This window comes from Oncorhynchus gorbuscha, linkage group LG15 (assembly GCF_021184085.1).
Source record: "Oncorhynchus gorbuscha isolate QuinsamMale2020 ecotype Even-year linkage group LG15, OgorEven_v1.0, whole genome shotgun sequence".
Taxonomy (NCBI): Eukaryota; Metazoa; Chordata; class Actinopteri; order Salmoniformes; family Salmonidae; genus Oncorhynchus; species Oncorhynchus gorbuscha.
In genome coordinates, this window is record NC_060187.1 from 55,997,097 (window position 1) to 56,019,124 (window position 22,028).

The 22,028-nt window shown below is 42.2% G+C and overlaps 1 protein-coding gene across 1 annotated transcript; it reads right to left on the reverse strand.

Annotated features, from left to right (window-relative positions):
* Nucleotides 1-4,066: 4,066 nt before the first annotated feature.
* LOC123997938 (sal-like protein 3) lies at nucleotides 4,067-21,516 on the reverse strand. The gene is made up of 4 exons (XM_046302671.1): nucleotides 20,073-21,516; nucleotides 6,355-9,477; nucleotides 5,807-6,150; nucleotides 4,067-5,648 (listed from the first exon to the last, which is right to left on the reverse strand). Exons 1-4 carry the CDS (start codon nucleotides 20,152-20,154, stop codon nucleotides 5,217-5,219), a joined length of 3,981 nt encoding a protein of 1,326 aa, XP_046158627.1. The 5' UTR covers nucleotides 20,155-21,516; the 3' UTR covers nucleotides 4,067-5,216.
* Between the last annotated feature and the right edge of the window lie 512 nt (nucleotides 21,517-22,028).

Sequence of the window (22,028 nt, forward strand, 5' to 3'; positions counted from 1 at the left end):
TGATTGGATCAAGTCATTATCATGTCTGCAGCCCCGTAGTCATAGCCATCAGCTGCTTAGAGAGAGGATGCTTGTAAGAGGGAGGGAACAATTATGGCCAAGACATTAACTTCATTTTCATGGACACTGTGGTGTATACATGAGGGACAATAACAAAAAGCTGAAATCAGATAATCGTATTTGTCATTTGGAGCTAGTCCAGCGGTTTTATTTTGGTCAAATGGAACATGTGTTTAAAATAGTGTTAGCAATTCACCTCATATTGTATTAAGGAAGTAAAATGGCTACATTAGAGTCCTTCATATCTGCATGTCCTATGGGCAGAGACAAGGCTATGACAGAGAAACATGTGTTCCTCTTGAAATAAGTGCAAATGGAATTTGTTTACAGGCTTAATTTTATTTATTTTTCTTCTAAATGATCTGTCTGCAAGTGCGTGATAATGTTGGGTTTAATTGTATCTCAAAATAGAAAAACATGATAATAAAGTGTTCATGACTGTGCATGAAGAAAATGACATCCAGACATAACTGGATAGGAGGGGTATTTAAAATGAGTTGAAAACAAAAGTATCTCAACACAGGAGATTCAATCGCACACCAGCACAGGCAATGTTCACACACACACACACACACACACACACACACACACACACACACACACACACACACACACACACACACACACACACACACACACACACACACACACACACACACACACACACACACACACACACACACACACACACACACACACACACACACACACACACACACACACACACACACACACACACACACACACACACACACACACACACACACACCAGCACAGGCAATGTTCATTCTCACCAGATGGCCTTTCTGTGTGATCATCAGCACTGTGTGCGTGCGTTTGTGTGTCTGTGCCTGCATGTGGCCCGTGTGTGAGGATTAGTGTGACACTCCAGGGGGCGATGCTGGGCGGCCGATCACCAGGGCTCGCTTTCTCTGTCACACACACACACACACACACACATCATTCTCATTCTCACACATACACACCACAGCAATATGAAGGAATGCATATTGAATGTGATCAAGTAGAGAGAACTTGTCACTACACTGCTGATAATAGAGGATCATCAGTTTAACATGCAGAAATCTTTCCCTCTCGTACAAACAGAGGTTTTTCATATCTGCCATCGATCATGTGCCCTGTCATTGCTGTCATGCCACACTAACAAAGGTATATTCTCTGTGACAAAATGTAATATGTCTGTGACAAATACTCGTTTGGGGCCATGTCATCGCTAAGGGGGAGTGAATCAGTATCCCACTCCAGCTACATCTGCTAAGGAAGCACACAATATGCTGATTGCCAACAGAACTTGCTCAAACAAATAGAATCATTTCCAATGGAAATTATTCAACAACAAAAAATCCTTACTTTATTTGAAACAAGTGTAATATGGAAAAATTGAGAAATTATGTATTATTATATACTGCAGTACTTTGAAACTTAAAAGTACCTTTATTTGGAAGACTTGGAGTTGCAAAGAACACTATCATGTCTTGTTTCAATAGTACAGCAAGAACAAGGCGACCCCATAATCTAAAGCTATACTAAGTGGGTCATAAACCAATATAATAAAACATTTAAAAATGTGTTCACACACAAGTGGCTGCACTAAAAGCTCTGAAGGATATTTGCCAACATTAATGTTAGAAATCAAGTGATCGGATTTGTAAATATTATAACTTTTCTGTTACATATCATCGGCATGGAACACTAGATGTAAAACTGCATAGTATACACACAACCAAAATTCATGTTTCCATTTCCATGCAGTGAGCAGTAGGACAAGCAGTACTTACTGTTCCTCAGTTCTGAATAACTTCTATCTTCTAACTGTTTCCGATAGTCACACACACAGGCATGCACACACACACACATTTATTAATAATCTAATCACTAATCAGTGTGTGTTTTATGCATACACACATGCACATGTGCACACACACATACTCTGTATTTGTGACTAAATAATCATACATATGTTGCCAATGTTATCAAGCGATATAAACAAACTTTTACATCACCAATCTATTGTGTTAAGATGAGATCATATCTGTGCAGTGTAAGTGCCATTTCTTTCCAGATACAAGACATCCTAGTCAAGGGAAGCTGGGGGACAGATGCTTGCTAATTATATTCTTTCATTATTTATTTTGTTTACTCTTCAAGGAAAAAATAAATGTTCCCAAATTGAACATGTTCCCTCTCAGCCTTTATATATGTCTTATTCACCATCAATGTGAATAAAACATGTGAATCCAGCTCTTAACTGCTATTCATCCCCAGAAGGACACAACTGTTTATTTTATGTACCCAAAATAAAGGGGCCATTTCAAAGGGACCATCAGGAAAATGCTGCTTTTCCATAAAACATAATTCTTTTTTTAACATCACCTCAAAGCAGAAGTTCTGTATTTTTACTGGGCCTACTGATTTCACAAACGACACCTTGGGGATGACAACCTACATTAGGGGAAGAACACTTGTTGATACTTGTAATGATGTTGGAAAAGCTACATTAACTACCCTTACATACATATTTTGCCCATGTTATTACAATACAATAACGTGTCTTTTTGTTTCTGAAAAGTCAACGTCGGCAGTATAAAGGAAAGAAATCATAGCTGCTGAGGAACATTTTTTTGAAAACAAAAAATATTTACAGGAACTAAACTTGGAATCATTTAGTATGATGGCTACTGTGGTTGTTTTGATATGTTGATTGGCCGTGATCAAATAGAGATTAAATATATGCCTGTTTTGTAGATTAGGGTTCTGTTGGGTAAACTCATATTAAAAAAAGGTGTTATCTAGTACCTGAAAGGGTTATTCAACTGTCCCCATAGGAGAACCCTTTGAATAACCCCTTTGCCCCCCCCCAGTCATGATGGCATGGCATCATTTCTGGGGAGCAGATTCTGTATTTTATTTGATTCTGTATTTTTTCCCTTCTCATTCTTTCTTCCTGGGGGTGGGCTAAAATGTATTTTTTCCCTTCTCATTCTTTCTTCCTGGGGGTGGGCTAAAATGTATTTTTTTCCTTGGGCTAAAATGTATTTTTTCCCTTCTCATTCTTTCTTCCTGGGGGTGGGCTAAAATGTATTTTTTCCCTTCTCATTCTTTCTTCCTGGGGGTGGGCTAAAATGTATTTTTTCCCTTCTCATTCTTTCTTCCTGGGGGTGGGCTAAAATGTATTTTTTCCCTTCTCATTCTTTCTTCCTGGGGGTATTTTTTTTGTTGTTGTATTTGCATGTCTCAAGTGTTGAGTGTTCTAGCTTGTTAGTGGAACTAACCTCAACCTCAACTAACCTTATTCTACTTTTTAGACAGTGGACTAAAGTTTCAAGTACAATGGTATTTTCCTAGATTTAATTATTAACCATAGCTCAACATTTAAGATTAGGGAAATATTTAGAATGAGGATTAGTGAAATTGACTATGCAAAAAACGAATGACAGGAACTTAACTTACTGCCAACATCAGGCAGTATATGGTTGTGTCTGCCTTAATGAGGGTAAAGGCTCACAAATGGGACATTTCAACTTGTGTTGTGCAAAGGAGTGGTGTGATTTGTCCATCTATAGACTTGATGGAGAAATGCTACACATGTTTATTACTTTTCAACTTTTAGGAACTTTGTCTGCATCTTTGGGTTTTCTAAAAATCCTTCAGCACAAAACTGTAAATATCAATCGTTGAACTTGAGGTCTTGGGTTTCTCTCAAACTCCATGTGACATAAAATGTCCAAACTGCGATTAGTACATTACTAATTGCTTATTTTAAATGTTATTTCAAATATGTATTTCTAAGTAAATATACAGTAGAATGAGAAAGAGGTATAAAAAAAGGCTAGACTATTTGACACTTGTTTAAAAAAAAAAAAAAACTTCATCTAATCTCATCACAACCTTCTAACCCCCTTTTGAAAGAAACCAGGAATCCAGCCGGAAAATAAATAAATAATAACAACAGCACCAGTAGAGAAGGAGACCAGTCAAACACGTGACCTGTTCTCTATTTTTCTTTTATTGGAGAAGAATTTGATTGAGTGGATGAGGTTGTACTCAGATGAGTAGCATCAGAGGCCGTACCAGAGGGCCGAACTCTGCAAATAGTAGGAGTGGTACGCTGAAAACAATTAAAACCATTTGTGATCGACAACTCAGTCAAAGACGAACGATAAGTCACAGACAAAAACGTCTCATTTAAAAAGTGCATTCACAAACATGACAAATACTCTCAAAGGATGTCTGTTTTCATGTGGTACAAAATATGCATACCTGTTATAGAGTTGTCTGTATTTCTATACACATGTATTTCTTTCAAAAGGTTAAAAGCAGGTTTGTGATAATAGCAGCTTCAGATATCTCCGCTTCTTCACTGTGCATCCAAACATGTTGCACATAGTCTTGGCTGGATATCCAAATAAAACTTCACAATGTGTCTCTGTCGTACAACTGAAATGACATGTTGTCTTTATTGAAAGAGATATTTATAAATGAAGTTTGCAGTTTAGAAAAAAAGGATCAATAAAATGCCGGGGTCATTAAATATATTTTCTTATACCCGCTTTTTTTGTTGTTGTCAATATCATAAATACTAAAGACACAGGACAATATTATAAGACAATGCTGGGAGACTAAATGTAAAGATTAAAATAGTTTAAACATTTTTTCAAGTTTTCTACTTCATGAGAAAAAAATTGTAGGCGAGCGCAGTAACACCATAATTCCAATTTACTTCAGTCCCTTGCTCTTTGTGAGCAAACATAAACATTAGCCAAACAGCAGCTAGTCAGTCTATGCACGTATAAGAGCTCGCTCAGCTTCATTTTAGTCCTTGCCCATCACAATTGAGTCAAGATATTACTTTTCAAAAATAATCCTTAAAAGCAGTCAAACATACTGATAGAAACCAATAAGTACCATGCAAATCTTGCAAGACGACATATTCTCAAACAAGAGACAAAGTATTCTTCGTACGAGCGAAATATCAATGAGGGGTGAATGGGCGAAAGGCAAAGACCTCTAACCAATACTAAATATTAAATTCCAAAAACCAAACCAAATAAAAACGTAATCTGTACATAATATAGTACATAAGAGTTCAAACTGGATTAGCAGTTTCTTTCCTTTCCTTAATAATAATAAAGTCCTTAATTGATCCCAATCTCTTTATTTTCCTCCATAAATCGAGCGAAGGGGCGTCTAGCCCCAACCTCCAGAACTGTCTTATCCAGCCCAGTCATGGGAGGGCTGCTACTGGCATTCACCCGGTCCATACCTCCTGACATGGCCCCTAGCGAGGTCATACCTCCTCCACCCAGGCTGATGGGCAACTGGGGGATGCCTCCATTCTGGATGACGGAGATCTCGTTGTTCTTCATGGCCAGGCCGTTGGTGATGGCGGCAGCATACTGGTTCCAGAAGCCAGGGTCTACGTTCATAGCCCTCGCCGCCAGGTCCTTCTGAAACATCTCGCTAAACTTCATGGCGTCCCCGCCCAGCAAGGCCATGGGGTTCTCCACGGAGAGACGGCGTCCACGACGGGCTGGCGCATTGTTCCACATGTGGGTGCCCATGTGCACCTGCATTCAGTCAACAGGAAACACAAGGAACAGACATTATTATTCAAGAGCCTCTGGTCTTTTTTCATATTCTTTATATAACTTTCTTTTTGAGGCAGACAAATGTACCCTTCTTCTTATACTTTAAATATATATTATTATTATACTCTCTCTCATACCTTCAGGTTGCCTTTAGTGGTGAAGGCTCTTCCACAGATCGAGCAGCCAAATGGTTTTTCTCCTGTGTGTGTGCGCTCGTGGATCTGCAGGGCACTAGCTGAGGAGAAGTTCTTCCCACAGTTGTGGCAGTTGTGCTGCTTGGGGGTGCGACGGGGAGTTGGCGGTGCCAGCATGGGGGTGATACTGGGGCTCATGTTGGTCTGGGGTGCAGACGCGGGCACTTGGATGCCCACGGGCATGTAAGGACCGTCATTCAGTGACATGTGCTTGCTGTGCCTGTGCCCATTCATCTCCATTTTGATCATGTTGGATGCTGTGTTTAGCAAGCTAGAGTTGCTCAGACCTAGAGAGAGAAAACAAAAAGAGGATATGTTTAGTTGGGAGAACGGAGACATATGTTATTCAAATGACACATGTGGAACACCATGTTTTCAGACATTTCGGATAGCATTCAATTAAATTGCGATTTGTATTAATCTAATTTTCAGAGGAAACAAATTAATTAACAATAAATGAACTATATCAAAGTCAGGATCATTGGATATACCTCTATCTCTGCTCAGGAACATCATGTTGAAGTGGTTCTCCTCCTTGATGAAGTGCCTGCTAGGCTGGATTATGCTAGCAGTCAGGTCCAATGCCCCATTACCTTCAGACACAGGTGCCGGGGATGGGGTATCTGACTTCTCAGATTTCACTGTAGCCATCCCGTTGTTCTCCTGCCCCTCATCTGCTGCAGTGCTTCTGTTATGGTTGAGTGTGGCTGGGGACTTGGATCGATGACTCTCAGGGTGACTGTGAGCAGGGGAGATGGGCTGCATGGACCCTGAGGACTCAGATAGTGCTGGGCTTCCCACACTCTGGCCTTCGATGTCCCCTGAGGCATACAGCGAGTCATTGTTGAAGAAGTCGTTCTCCCCTCCAAACTGGCCACAGTTCTGCATGGGCTTCAGCCCAAACGAGCGGCTCATATTGACAGAGGAGTCGATCATCTTCATCTGGTTCTCCAGAGCAGCGATGCTGGAGATGACAGATGTAGGTGGGGAGCGACCAGGGGACATTCCTGAATATGGATGGAGAGGTTTGGATGGGTCCATCATCTCTTCTCCTTCTTTCAGCTCTGCTTCGTCCTCCATAGCTGCCTCCATCTCATCCAGTAGCTCGTCATCATAGTTGCTCATGGCATCTAAGCTCTTCTCATCAAAGGAGAGGTCGGTGTCCATCTCCTGGAGAGACTCAGGCAGAGGGGTGTTGGGGATCTGGCCCCCCATGTGCATGCGGATGTGCTGCTGCAGGACCACAGCGTTCGTGAACTTCTTCTGGCAGATAGGGCAGGAGTGTTGGACCCGAAGAGGGGGCTTGGAACGATGGACCCCAAAGTGCGTTTTCAGATTGCCCTTGGTGGTGAATGCTCGGCCGCAGACCTTACATTTGAAAGGCCTTTCTCCCGTGTGAATGCGGTAGTGCATCTTAAGTGCGCTCTGGCAGCTGAGCACACGGTGACAGATGACACACTGGTTGGGGTCTGTCATCTTCTTGTCGATGTTCTCCACCAGCTGCTGTAGCTTTGAGGTCTCGGACGTTTGCATAGAGTCCAGAAGGCCGCCGAACGGAAACTTGGCCTTGAACTGATCAGAGATCATGGGGAGAATTGGATGGGAGACAGAGGGGGCAATGATGGGTTCAGTACAGCTGCTAGTGGATGTGGTTGCGGTGAACGTGGTGGCGAGGACCACTTGAGTAACGGTGGTGGTCTTGTTCTCACCAGGCCTGGAAGTGGGGAGGTTTGGGGGTAGGTGGATGCCCTCTGGTTTCAGAATGGGAGGTATGTCGCCCCCTAAGTTGGGCTGCGGAGACTGTGAGGTGGTGATCATGCCTGCTTCTGTGAAGAGGTTAGGTGACAGAGAGGCACATTCGCTGGAGGGAGGGGAGGGCCTCTGGGGTGATCTGCTAAGGGGAGTGAGGCTCGGGGAATCACCGTAGCCTCCCATCATACTGGGGAGAGTTGGTGGGAACTGGAGCCCGGCTGAGGTGGGGACTGTGGGAAGAACAGGTTTGCTGTCCAGCCAGGTGGTCACCGGCTTCTCTGGTGGGAAGGACATACCATACGGAATGCCTGAGCTGGTCGGCACGTTATCCAGGTATTCTGGCACGGGATAAGGATTCATCTGGACATGCGGGTACTTCTCCTTGTGCCTCTGGAAGTGGACCTTCAGATTGCCCTTGGTGGAGAACCGGTTTCCGCATATGTTGCACTTGAAGGGCCGTTCGCCGGTGTGAGAGCGCAGGTGGATCTGCAGGGCACTGTCACTGCCAAACACCTTGGCACAGAACCTACACTTATGCTTGAAGAAGGGGTCCTCAGAGCTGGGCTTGGTGTCGAAGACAGACACGTTGGGGGGCTTTCCCTTGCGGTGCCTCATCAGAGCGGAGAGTGGGTCAAGTGCATTGGCAGTGGCAGCTATACTGGCTAGCGGGTTTGGGAAGATGACACTACTAGATGAACTGTGAGGTATCAGTGGTAGATTGGAGGGACTGGTGCGCAGGAGGCTGTTGTGGCCTAGTGAAGGGGGGCTGCTGGAATTCCTTGGCAGAGCTGTAATGCTGCTGCTCATGCCTCCAGCAGTGGATCCAGCTCCGCTGCTGCTGTGTGTGATTGAAGTCATGCAGGAAGGCAATAGAGATGACAACACATTACCACTGGATGGTGGGAAAGAGGAGTTTGCTGAAGTGGTGTTGGGCATCGAAAAATTTGACTGCTGATTACTACTTTGCTGGGTATGGGAGAAGAGGGGCCCATCTATAGCAGAGGTGAGGGAGGAGGAGCCCAGGCTGTTTAGCGGCGAGGGCAACCTGATGGGCAGCTGGTGGACAGGGGGAGTGATGAAGTTGTGTAACTGTTGGAGTTGGTTGGAAGATGACATCCCCTGGGAGCCAGCAACTGTGTTGTGGTGGTGGTGGTTCTGGGCCAGCTGGGCGACAGAGGGCTGCCTTTGCATCAACGCCACCTGACTGCGGATCTGTTCGATCAGTTGGAGTTGGTGGATCTGTTGCTGCTGCAGCGCCATCAGCTGGTCCAGGATCATGGGGATGGCCATGGGGGAGACCCCACTGCCGGCCACCGCGGCACAAACACTCTGGGAGAACTGAGCCACTGCCACGCTGGTGCTGTGTAGTGTCTCCAGAGTGACGTTGGTGCTCGGCATGCTGTAGCTCTTCACAGAGGATGGGGCAGGATCGCTAAGCTGAGGTAGAGCACCATCTGGCTCTGGGGAGGCGTCACTCACTTCGAGGTCCACCGGTTTCTCAGGAGACAGCTCCATGGGCTCGTCCTCCTTGTCCAGGGCACTGCCCCCCTCCAGGGCTATCTCTCCGCCCTCATCGTCCTCACCGTGGCTGTGGCTGCTGCCCTCTCCAGCGTCCTCACTGTCTGCCTGGTCACTATGGCAGCTTGGCGAGGGCGATGGCTCTGCAGGATACTCCCGGGAGGGTTCGGTTTCGTTTTCATTTACTATGAGCACCAGGGGGTTCTTGATGCAGCTCGTCAAGTGTTCGCAGAAATCTGACCACTTGAAGAACTCGGCGCAACACTTCTCACACACGTGGGTCTCCTCACTTCCACTACGGCTCTCATTCCCACTGTCTGAGTCATCCAGCACTTCTCCTGTGGCTGAGGATAGAAAGGGATGGAAGGGGGAGGGAGAAAGTCAGAGTGATGGGAGGGAGACAAAAAAGGAGAATTAATGAATAAATAATCAATAGAATTTCAACACATATTCTGTAGAGCAGTTCTGCAAAGATTTAACCTTTAATACATTTTTTTTATTTCTTTAACGTGACCAAAATCAATATTATTTTATTTTATTTTACTCTGAACAAATTGCCCTAGTTCAACAATTCTCAAGACCCAGTTTTGCACATTCGAGCCCTCTCAATAGAGCCCAGCTAATAATTTTCTTTGCAATCCATCAAATTATGAGGGCCTATCAATTGTGGATACTGCCGCTTAATGAAATTCCATAGAAGCTATTGATTTCCAATATTTCATACAATTCACAGCTGCCTCGTCTGTTGGGTACAAATCAGGTCTTTGATGGGCCCATTAGGATTTTCCTATGCTATCAAGCCTCGTCATTTCCACCTGCATTTCAAATGCCTGAGCCTCTTAATTTAGCATTACTAAGGTAATGCATAAGCCCTGCATCTAAAGTGAATAAATAAATGCAACCTTCAGCAACTGCTTGTGACTAGCTGCAATGCAATATGGAAGCCTAGTGTATTCTACTTTGAGAGATATTTATGGGATATGTTTCAAATTAAAATGTTTGAGACTTGTTGTTTTTATTTCTCACAGAATGTACTGGGAAATGTTACCCATAATGTAAATGAGGATGTGAGCCCAACATATTTTAATTACCGAAAATTGTGCCCTTATGACATCTTTTGAAATGAGAAACATGCCGCTTTTGTTATTCAGTTAGGTTCGTTCATCTTTCTTCCTCTCTCTCCCTTTTTGAAATGAGACTCAACAAATGACATGCTAGTGCCATGGCAGCAGTCTCTGATTAGTTACACATGTTTAATCACAGTTGTAAGAAACCACTTCCTCTTCCGCATACTGCCGTCAAGTGCCAAGAAAGCAAGTATGTTCACCCGATCATGGTCCTAATTCACACCTGATCAAACCATGAATGCATGCCTCCTTATCTGTTTATTTTATCTCATGTTCAAGTGGATTCATGGCTGTGTGTGTGTGTGTGTGTGTGTGGGGCGGGCGTGCGGGGGGCAGTGTCTTAATTATTCCCATAGTGGGAGCTTGCTACTCTCCTACATGGAAAACTGCATGACTGCTTTACTTCAGAGACCCCAGCCACTATGACTTGACACCCATAGACACCTAATTAGAACAGCAAGGAAATGTGCAGAGGTTTTCTAGCTCCTTCTACTCCGAAACATAATTTGCTTGTTTTGAAGTGCTTAACATGTGTGTAAAAAAAATCACAAGGAGAGAATTAGTGGGTGTGGATGTGAGTGAAACCTTTGAAAACATAAAATGGTCAAATGTAACGACATGGACCACCTTTTAGGTTACTATGGTTCAGTGGTTTCTTTCAACCTGAAAATGCATTTCAAGACTATTTATTTCCAATTAGTATATTATGTAATTTAATGTGTATGTATATATATATACATATATATATATATGTGTGTGTGTGTGTGTGTGAGTCACAATAATAATAGAACTTTAAATATTAACATCAAATTGAACTCAATAAAAATAAAAAGATAGTTCATTGAATGATGATTTGCGAAAGAAAATAAATCAAACAGATCCACTACAAATGCTTTTTCACCCAGTAGCAAGGAGTGAAGATATTAAAGTAGTCTTCCCACACAAACCCTAACCTTAGTGCAGGAGTGCTTTAAAACATAATTCAAAATGCCATCCCAGGGAGTCATGTTTATATTGTATGTTTATATTGTGTGTGTGTGTGTGTGTGTGTGTGTGTGTGTGTGTGTGTGTGTGTGTGTGTGTGTGTGTGTGTGTGTGTGTGTGTGTGTGTGTGTGTGTGTGTGTGTGTGTGTGTGTGTGTGTGTGTGTGTGTGTGTGTGTGTGTGTGTGTGTGTGTGTGTGTGTGTGTGTGTGTGTGTGTGTGTGTGAGATAATAGGGTATTGTAGGTGCTTATGTGTGAGCGTGTTTGCTTGTGAGGGCAAAGGAACAAACACAGGTGAAATGAAAATCAAAGCAAAACCAAACATGCCACTTCTCCAGGGATCCACTCAGCCACAAGTCAACTAATGGGAGGACATACTGGGACACATGCGGTGTTGATGCTTGCAGTTAAGGGTTACATTTGGACAAGTATGGAGTCTGGTTCGGGTGGCATTTTTTTTGTTCTAAAGTATTTTCCAAATGTCAGAACATACATATGACCATCTTCCATCCCCAATATAAAAAAGAAATGTGTCCTCCTTTTTACTATTTAGACAAAAGTTGTGGCCATGGCCAAAATAGGCTGTGGATGAGGGTGTACTATACAGGTGTTCCTGGAACACACACACCAACAACATGAATATAAACTACGTACCTTCCCCTTTCCATAAATGATCCCTCTTTTCTCTCCAAATCAATCCAAACGTTTTACATTTCACAGACTACAGTGGTTCGTTCAACACGCAGAAAACATTGAGAGAACCTATGTTGCTCTGTGCTTCAGTTCATTTCGAAGGGCACAACATCGCCGACCTGTGTCACGGGCCTTCGTGACGCCTACGTGTCAGCTTAATGAGTCATGAGTGAAATAATTCAGCACTCTTCCTGTCATTTCTGGCCAACAGGATGACTACACTACACCATCAGGGTCCGGTGTCTTTAACTTAATTAATAATCAACAGAAAGGCTTTTGGAAAGGCTATTAGCTCGTCCCCAGGAACACGCTGGGGGCAGAGTGACGCCAGTGGCAGGCATGATTTGATTTCTTCCTGTATGGTGTGACACAATGGCATAAATGAAGATATACAAAATTAAGTTAACGATATGACAACAAACATGACGTGCAGGGGAAGACGGGCATGAAAGAATTGCGCCAAGTTCATACAGTATTTTTCATAAATTGTGTCTTTAGTGCTGTACATATATTTTTTTAGTGGTATAGGACACACAGCTTCCATTTGCACAAATGTACCTATGTATACATTTTGTGAAATAAATTCACACGACACCAATACAAAACTATGAAAAGAGCAATGTCACGTGATTGAAGGCCGAAATCCCCTTAGCCGATCAACGGACACGGGCTCATTTCCATAATTTAGGGTGAAAGGTCAATGTTCTCAATGAGTAGGCATTGTTATAAACCGATTTAGTTATTAGCATTTATTATAGCAGTTAATGTCAGTCTCTCATTTCATTCATACAATTTGCTTCGCAAGTGAGTGCCTTTGTTGGCCTATGCCCAAACACACAACATAAATGTTGATGAATAGTGATTTGAGTATTTTAATATCTGTTATCTAGATCTAAGAATTTTGTTGATATTTTTTTGCATGTTCAAGATGAATCTAAAATGAATCTATTGAGAATTCTCCATATAGTGAGATTACTGTAAGTCATTGAATTTGAAGGAAAATTATTTTAGGATGTGGATATCACACACTGGTACATTTCATTGCATTCCAACGGCATTAAGTTGTCGCGCCTATTCTGGCCATGTCCTTCTGTTCAGAACAATTATATGAACCGGAATCAGAAATTGAGGTATCACTACTTTTCAACAATCCCTTTCTTTGCCACAATGTGTTGGTCTACATAGATGTGTCATAGAAACACAACACCACATTAATTTATTGATTTAATTTACTTTGTGAACTGATTGAAGTCATATATGTATCATCCATATCCCTATTGCTAAAATAAAAGCACATGACAGTAGTATAATGCCAATTTTCAATATATATATATTTGTTTTGGTTAGTAGGCCTACAATCTGAAATGTACAGTTTGTTACATAGGAATATCATTTCATGACTACATTTGTGAAGGGTATCGCTGTCTTATTGAGAGAACTAGAGACTTCTTTCTGGAAAGATAAAAAGCACTTGATTTTGGGGTTGATTTTTCTCATTCTGGCGCAAATCTTTGCAAATAAAACACATGTGGTAAATGAAACGTAGATTTTTAGAGATACAAATGAACTGTACATTTCAAGCGGAAGTATAATACACATAAGACGTAGGTTGTTCTTTAGGCTCTATGCGGCTGAGGCTAGATCTTGTTTAGTGTGTGTGTGTGTGGGTGGGGGGGGTGGGGGGTGTATTGATTTTCTTATAGCATGAGAAAGGAAGGTATTACAAAATCCAATGCGGTTTTCATTTCTTTAAGAGTCTTCCTTTACTCAAATGCAAATATGAAGCTCAACACAATCAACAGGGGGATTGTAAGACTTTGAGTCATTGTATCCACTATCTTGCTCGGCAATCTTCGGCATGCTAACTGAAACGGCTAATCTGATCGCTAATATCAAACGAGGTATTCATGCTCTCTACTGATTCTGTGAAAGCCACTGAGCACTGCATTTAGCAAATTATTGAGCAAATTACAAACTCTCCGTTCTTAAAGGTCCAATGCAGCCATTTTTTATATTAATATCAAATCATTTCTGGGTAACAATGAAGTACCTTACTGTGATTGTTTTCAATTAAAATGGTCAAAAAGACACTCAAAAAGATTCTTAGCAAAGAGCAATTTTCCAAGCAAGAATTGTTCTAGGATTGTCTGAGTGGGGAGGGGAAAACAACTGAAAACTAACTGTTATTGGCAGAGAGGTTTCTTATTGGTCTTAATCTCCAAATCTCCATCCCACCAAAACAGCCTGAAATTTCAGGTGGTCTTTTCAAAACAGCTCTTATACTAAAATGGCATTATCATAATTTTCAAAATGTCACAGTATTATTCCAACCTCAGTGTGGAAATAAATATAAAATCATATTTTTGACTGCACTGGGCCTTTAACAATTTCCAGATTCACTAACAGCAGGGCAAACACACACGCCACCCCTTCACCCCAGTCATACATGCAAACACCCGCACGCACACGCACACACACACACTTGCAATTCAAATAAACTCAACAATCACGCAAAATAAATAAAAAGCACCTAAAAGGTTTGAAAATATTTTTGTTTATTATACAAGTCACAAAAGCTTTTTAGTCAGGAAATTACATTATCTAATTTAAATGCTTCTCCTTTAGCTAAACAAACACTGTTTCTTATGATATCACATGCTTGATGACATGATAGCATCGCCTGAACCCTCTACCGAGCACTTCCACTTAGGTCCGAGTTTAGCCTTAATCTCACATCCCCGGACTCGTCAACTCCTCTTCCCCTTTAAAAAGCTTTTTTTTCTCAAGCATTTAGGAGAGCTTAGGATCTTTAAAAGAGAGATGAATCGCTATAGATCCAGCCCAAGCTGTGAGAGAGGGGGGTAAGGAGGAGGGCAAATAAGGATGCCTGCTGGGTTTAAGAATGTTGGAATTCCGGTACGATTTACTTTTTTCCATTGCATTATTTTGCATGATTTTTCTCACTATCTCCCCCCCTCCATTTCCCTGTTTCTTTTACATTCCGTCTACCCTATTTATTTTGTACTACAACTGTCCCATCAAGGTGGCTAGGGAACAGAGGACATTACCAAAATGCCACCCCTCCGTTAACACACACAGCTGTGACTATCCCTGCTGCCTCCTTCCAAGACAGAGCCGGTGGTGATGTATGTATGCCACGTCTCAAACAGCTCCTCTCTCGGATCTTCCCACCAGCACCGTCACACACATCCCCATCCGCACCTGCAGAGCAGTCCCCCACCAAGCAGAGCTCTCTATTTCACAGGCCTGGCCCTCACGCAGAGTGGTACAGTAATATCCTATCCTCTCTAACAGAGGGGCCTTTGTCACTGCATGCAGATGTGGCCCTAGCCCAAACATTAACGATTTGTTTGTGTAAGCGCATGCTATACATTATTCAATGACGGCGCTCTCTCCGGATGAATGTTTGTCACATGATGTTGCCGAGTTCCTCTTCGTCAAGGGGAATTATATTTATTGTGTGTTTTTAAGTGCTAGGGGTTGTAATTAAAAGACAGTCATATTGGGGTTCCATCTTCTTGGAAACATATTTGGCATGGCAGTGTGGGTGGTCCAGAAGCTTCTGCCGAAATGGTGAGAGAGGATTAAAACAAAAGCCAAACAAAGCCTCGCTGGAGGGGGAAGTGTGGATACAGCCCGTGTTGTCACTGCTTTCAGGACGTTCCCTCACTATATATCATCTTTCCTTTATCCCTTTCAATATGTTTTCCCTCTCTCGGTTCGCTGGTTCATTTGCAAATGTTTAAGTGTTAGCAGACACCCTAACACTGTCACTTGAAGAGGTTTGACATTATGAATGGTTGGAGAGGATTCACTTTAAATAGTTGTATTTTCAGTTGAAAATTGTGTGTGTGTGTGTGTGTGTGTGTGTGTGTGTGTGTGTGTGTGTGTGTGTGTGTGTGTGTGTGTGTGTGTGTGTGTGTGTGTGTGTGTGTGTGTGTGTGTGTGTGTGTGTGTGTGTGTGTGTGTGTGTGCTCCCTCACCCCTGGGGAAAGAGCTCTAAAGGGACTAGATGCAGAGGTAGCAGCATTGAGATGAAAGCCTGTCACTGTCTAGGACAGGGGTAAGCCGCGCTGCCAAGGTCAATGGGACAGATGTTCTAATTGTATTATGAGCTTGACATCGAGCCGCAGCCCCCTGGCAGGGCGAGGTAGGCAAAGGTTAAGTCAGCGAGCTCTATCAAAGCACTTCTAACCAGCCAACTTCAGGGCAAGTGGCTGGGAGGCCTGGAGGGGGGGGGGGGCAGGCCAGGGCAGACAGAGGCTTGTTGGCACTGCATGCGATCCTACCTTTTCAGGGCCACCACACAATAGGGCCCTAAAGTGCTACACTGGAAAACCATGTAAACTCCCCACAAAAGCCCTAAGCACAAAAAAGGTCAAATCGAGGCGGGATTTAAATAACTGATGAATCCCAATTGGACACAGGCAGGAGGTGTTAACGCAGGCGAGAGCAACAGCATCATATCTGAATTGCAGAACCAGGAACCCATAAAGATATGACATAAAAATAGATAACTGGATTCATCCAGTTACATCTGCTATGGTGTTGTTTTTATTCCATAGGTATAGCATCTCTTTGCTGTAAGCCTATGTTCCCTTGCTGTGTTGTGACTGAGAGGTTACACACAATCAGCCAAGTCAGCGACTAACAGAATGGACGTTAAGTCCTAACAGTGTACTGAAAGAGGATTGGACCCTCTGAATTCCTTTGTCCAAAAATACCCCCATTTCAACTTCAGGCACGGTAATCAATAGTGTTGTCAGTAGCTGTACAACGGCAACACGTAAACTGATCACAGTTACGTCATAAAGTGGCATGGTTACTTTAGGTCGTGTCGGCAGAAATGCTGCATTGTAGGGTATCTTATCGAATGGTCTATCACTGTCTTTTGTCCAAAGCTTGAGAAGGCTTCTCTCAGTGAAGCACAGTCTGTCCTGACAACAAGCAAGTCAGTGCATTCTTCCAACAAGAGAAAGGATCGTCCATAGCAATCGACTTCAACCTAAAATGTTAAGCAGTATGGCGTCGGTAGTTCTCACACAGCAATCATGTATGGCGTGTGGTCTGTGTGTGTACATGTGTGTGTGCATCTCTGCACACACGTGTCTATGAGTGAGTGTAGCGGTGTCTGCAGCCAGGTCACCCATGATACAAGTCAGTATTGAAATTTGCCGTTCGAGAGACATGGACGAATGTCTAAATCTGACGTGAGACTCTGAGAGCTGGTAGCAGCGTGATTCACAGACTATGTTCATCTTCATCTCTTTTCAAAAGTAAAGACTCGCACGACAGAAGGGGAGAGGCGTTCCACTCAAATCTATTTGCCCTAAGAGGAAAATATCCAAGCCAACATCACCGAAGAGAGCTTTCTCATTGACACAGCTGTTTGATATGAGAGAAGGATATGTGACTTCTTCTTGAACTGGCCTATGACAGTAGTCTGTTGAGTATGTGTCACATCGAGTAGTTCTTTTCTCTACTTATTGAATTTATTGGAAAGACTGATTTCCTTCCTCCTCCTACTCGCGTAAGCCTCCCTTATAGTTAACGAGGATCATGTTTAAATGAATGTTTTCCTTTATACGGTTATTATTACCCTCTAAAACACAATAGATGGCATATGACAATCAGACCCGCGCTGTTTTCAGCATATATGCCTGTAATCAATAGATGCCATTTTACTGTCCACCCTGGTTCTTGACAAACACAAGAGAATGCATTACTAACCTGATATACAGATTATACTTTAATGCTGGCTTAACTCTTGCAATTCATTGCTATAATAAACCAACAAGTGAGGCAAGTGTGATGTATTGTCCAATCAGCTTAGCTAGCTACATTACATTTTTGTGACACTGACTGCCCTATTCATGTGTAACACATGGGATGGTATGATAAGACAATGCATAAATAAATGAATCACAACCCATGCTCAGCATTGTGACTCGATCACCCTAAAATGTTCATATGGAAAGAGGACTGTTATTTGTCCCTAGGGATGACATCACACTTTTTCTATTTTACAGGATCAGTACAATGGCTGCTGTATGTGCTGGTCAGCGATGGCTCAAGATAATGACAGTTATTTGTCGAGAATACCACGTAAGCTGTATGGATAGTCAATAAGAAATGCTGACTAACACATTACACTCTTCCTCGATCTAATAGAAAGAGGGAAAATAATATGTTGGTAATTTCAGAATGATGTTAAAATGACTAGATCATTCCTTTGGATTGCGTTAGAAATGTTGGACTCACCCATGGGCACTAAGTGGACAAACACTATTTCAGCACAAGAAGAGAAACAAGGAGGTATTATAAATCATCAAATGAATTAGACCTATTGCATTCAACTTAAATATATTTATATTATTTTTAAAGTTATATAGGAACTTTTGCACGCTGCAGATACTTACATTGTTTTACAAATAATTATGTAGCTAGATCACGATTCCTGAAATGTAAAATAAATAACAAAATAAACAATGTAAGTAAAATATTGAATGAATCTTTACTGAATAATGAATCATAGACAATTACACATTTATGAATTTACATGTGCATTAGACTACATTATAGACAAATCACGGGAGCCTTACGTAAAACGCTGTCGAAGATTTGTATTCGATAAAGGTTTGTTCAACATTAATATATGGAGGAGCAATTTTTATTTAAAAAAATGTCTGGATAGGCTATAAAAAACAAACTGACATGCTTTTTCGTTGTGTGTGCTTTAGGTGAAGATTTCACTTTAGTTTTCTAATTAAACGCTTTTACACTCTTCAAGCGCATGCAGCACAGATTACTAGAAAATAGTGACCCCTTTCACACGGCTAACCCTGTCAACTGATCGTGTAGACATCGGGAGCTATAGGAAACAAACCAAGTGTGATACATTTATGTGAGGGAGTAAACAAAAACATTTCCATGACAAAACATGCTATACACTTAAACTATCGCAAAATATGCAACCCGCTCCGTTGAATGCCAGGATAGGCATCGACACTGGAAAATAACCTACAGTATGCCGACATAAATACATCAAAACGACTATGTATTGTCCTCTTTTAGAAAGAAAATGTGATACAATGTATTGATGTAAATACTTTCTCAAATTCTGAAGGCATAAATATGATGTGCAACGTGGTGTGTTCAACATAATTACATTGCTTGCTATTTTAAATGTTTACATCGTGTGCGTGTGTGCGTGTGCGTGTGTGTGTGTGTGTGTGTGTGTGTGTGTGTGTGTGTGTGTGTGTGTGTGTGTGTGTGTGTGTGTGTGTGTGTGTGTGTGTGTGTGTGTGTGTGTGTGTGTGTGTGTGTGTGTGTCTCAGGGAGAGCGCGAGACATAGATCCACACAAACTGATGAGGTTGCATTTGAAGAAAACACATTTTTGATCAATATAATACTTGAACGCATTTTAAAATAGATTCAAACTGTATAGTTTCTTGATACGAAAACTATCAGTGTCTTGTGAACCATACTCTGAAACTGATAGCTCACTTGCACTCGTATAACTTAGTAGGAAATGTATTTGCATGTAAAAACTAAGACGCGTATAAAATTATGTTGTGGGTGTTATCGAATTAACACTGTTAAATGCCAATTTGAAGCCATTGCATTTGCTTGTGTTATGTTGCTTTGTTAGCTAAACTCACAACCAACAACGGTAGGCTATTAAAAGTGCCTTCAAAAGTGTTTTTGATAGTAACTTAACGTGCTCTGAATAAAGATTGGAATGTCACCAAATGACTTATCGTGTAGTTAAACAGGTAGACTTCTTGGATGAACTAAATAAAGAGTTCCCAACCCTTTTGGAGGTTGCGTTGGGTTTCACAACATGATGAAACCGCTGAAAGCGATAAGCAGAGCTATACGCATAAGCAAAGTTTCACAGGGACCACGACATATAGGTGTACGTACACATTCTATTTTAAGTCAAATGACCGAAATTATAAAGTTTTTAAAAAACAGCCTTTTCAACACAAATGATGTCCCGGTCAAGAGCATGAACAGATGCCTGCTTGTATTAGGAGAAAACAATACATTTGTTTGACTTGGACATGCGTATAAAAAGATTGTCCCATCCGCGCATAGAAGCATGACTTACCATTTTCGGACACCACCCCGGCTATTGTGGGATCCTCGTCCGACTTGAGATGCTGTGGCTTCGCTTGCTTGCGACGGGACATGCTGCTGATACGCTGCGAGATGTTTCTGCTTTTTGCAGATACATCAGCAGCGACCGAATGAAAAAAAAATGTTCACAAATAGTCTGGTTGCAAAAAATTACGGGAATTAGCTGGTGTTGCTGTTGCGTGGATTGCGCATGTCGGTATATAATTATGATAGTGAATAATGCATTGCGATTAATGGTACTGTGTGAGGGGGATTGGCTGAAGTCCAGCGGACACACACTGGATATGGTAATGAGGGACAGACTAAGCAATTAGCTGCTTCACTCTCAGACTATCTGTCTCTCGTCTCTAGCTATCCACCTCCTCCAACAACACACAAAATCTCGCTTGTTACGCCCAGCATTCAGGGGGGTCTACGTCGCGGAAGGTCAGCTTTTCTCCTTTTCTACGGAGCTTAGATTCACCACTGCTGGAGATTCATCGATGCAATTCTTTTCTTGCGTGTATCCCATACTTCAGCCATGCTTTTAAGTAGTATGTTCCACTTGAGTTGTGAACTTGTGATGATTTAGATGACGGAATTCTAAGAGCTTGCCTCAATGCTCATTACTTTCCGTCCATCTTTTCCTCCATCTTATTTAGGCTAGATAACTTTTGTCCCACGACTGAGTACTCCCCCTGAATGTGGCTGTGTGCATCTGAAAGTGTTTTTAATGTCCCTGAAGTGGTTCAGTCTTTTTTAAATCGTCATATAATTGACAGCATCTTCGTTCAAACAACAACACAAAATTCCTTGCCGATGGACATCAGTCGCCGAAACCCGCTAGAAGCGGATGGGACGGATAAAGTTTTTGAGGATGGTTGTGAGTTGTTCCCCGTGCGCCTTGATGATGCAATTCCGTTGTAAAGGGGAATTGTAAAAGTTCGGTTTGATTGCCAGTGGATAAGCAAGGAACATACTCGTTCGAATTGCCACTCAAAGTTTGTTGTGCGTCTTCTCAGAATCGGCGCGCCTTGTCGGAGTTATGAAGTATGAAATAGTTATTTGACTCTATACGCACCTAATCGTTTGTCTAATGAGCGTTTATAAAAAATATTTAAAAAATACACCCCCAACTAGCGCTGGGTGGCTAGGTGTGCTCTTCCCCCTCGTGGTGCTTTGCTCCCGGCTGCGCGTTTGTCTCGAGCTGCTCTCCAAAGTCCCCTCTCTCTTCCGCCAGTTGCTCGCCGAAGACCCCGGTCCTTTCCAAAGAGCTTTAGATTTTTTTTTCTGATCGATCTACGTTCTGATATGTCGGACATGAAAGTCGTTTTCTACTTCACTTGATGGTTCGTAACAGGAGCACAACTCGGGAGGTTTTGATGTAGCCGTTGCTGCCCTCGCCTTTAGCTCCGTGTGTGGGGACTGCGCTGTGTGTGAGAGAGTTAAACCTTGGGCTAGGTTCAGCCCATTGCGTTGAGCGACCGCTAGGATGTACCACACCGTTACAGTTAAAGTCAGAAGCTTCACACTCGGCTATGGATTCCACGACGGCGCGATTTGATATCATATAGCCACATGTTTCCAAATATCAAACATCGGCATCATCGGTTTGTTTAAGGTGACGTAAATAAAATGAATCTGAAAATGGGTCTGACTTTATGCATATCTGGTTAGATTTCGTTTCCCTGTAGCTTCTAACGTGAATTTATTGCGAACGATTTGCTCTATATTTTATGATATAGGCCTAGTGTTTTTTGTTGTTGTGTGTTTTTAAATGTACATAATGTGGAAGAAAACATTGGAAACAAAAATGTTGACACTGAGAGTTCATTTGAATTTCATTGTACATTTGACACCGGTGATGCTGTGCTGGATGGAGGCCTATTTCATACACTATTAATAAAAAAAACATATCCACAAAAAGCGTTTATTTGCAGCAGTCTAC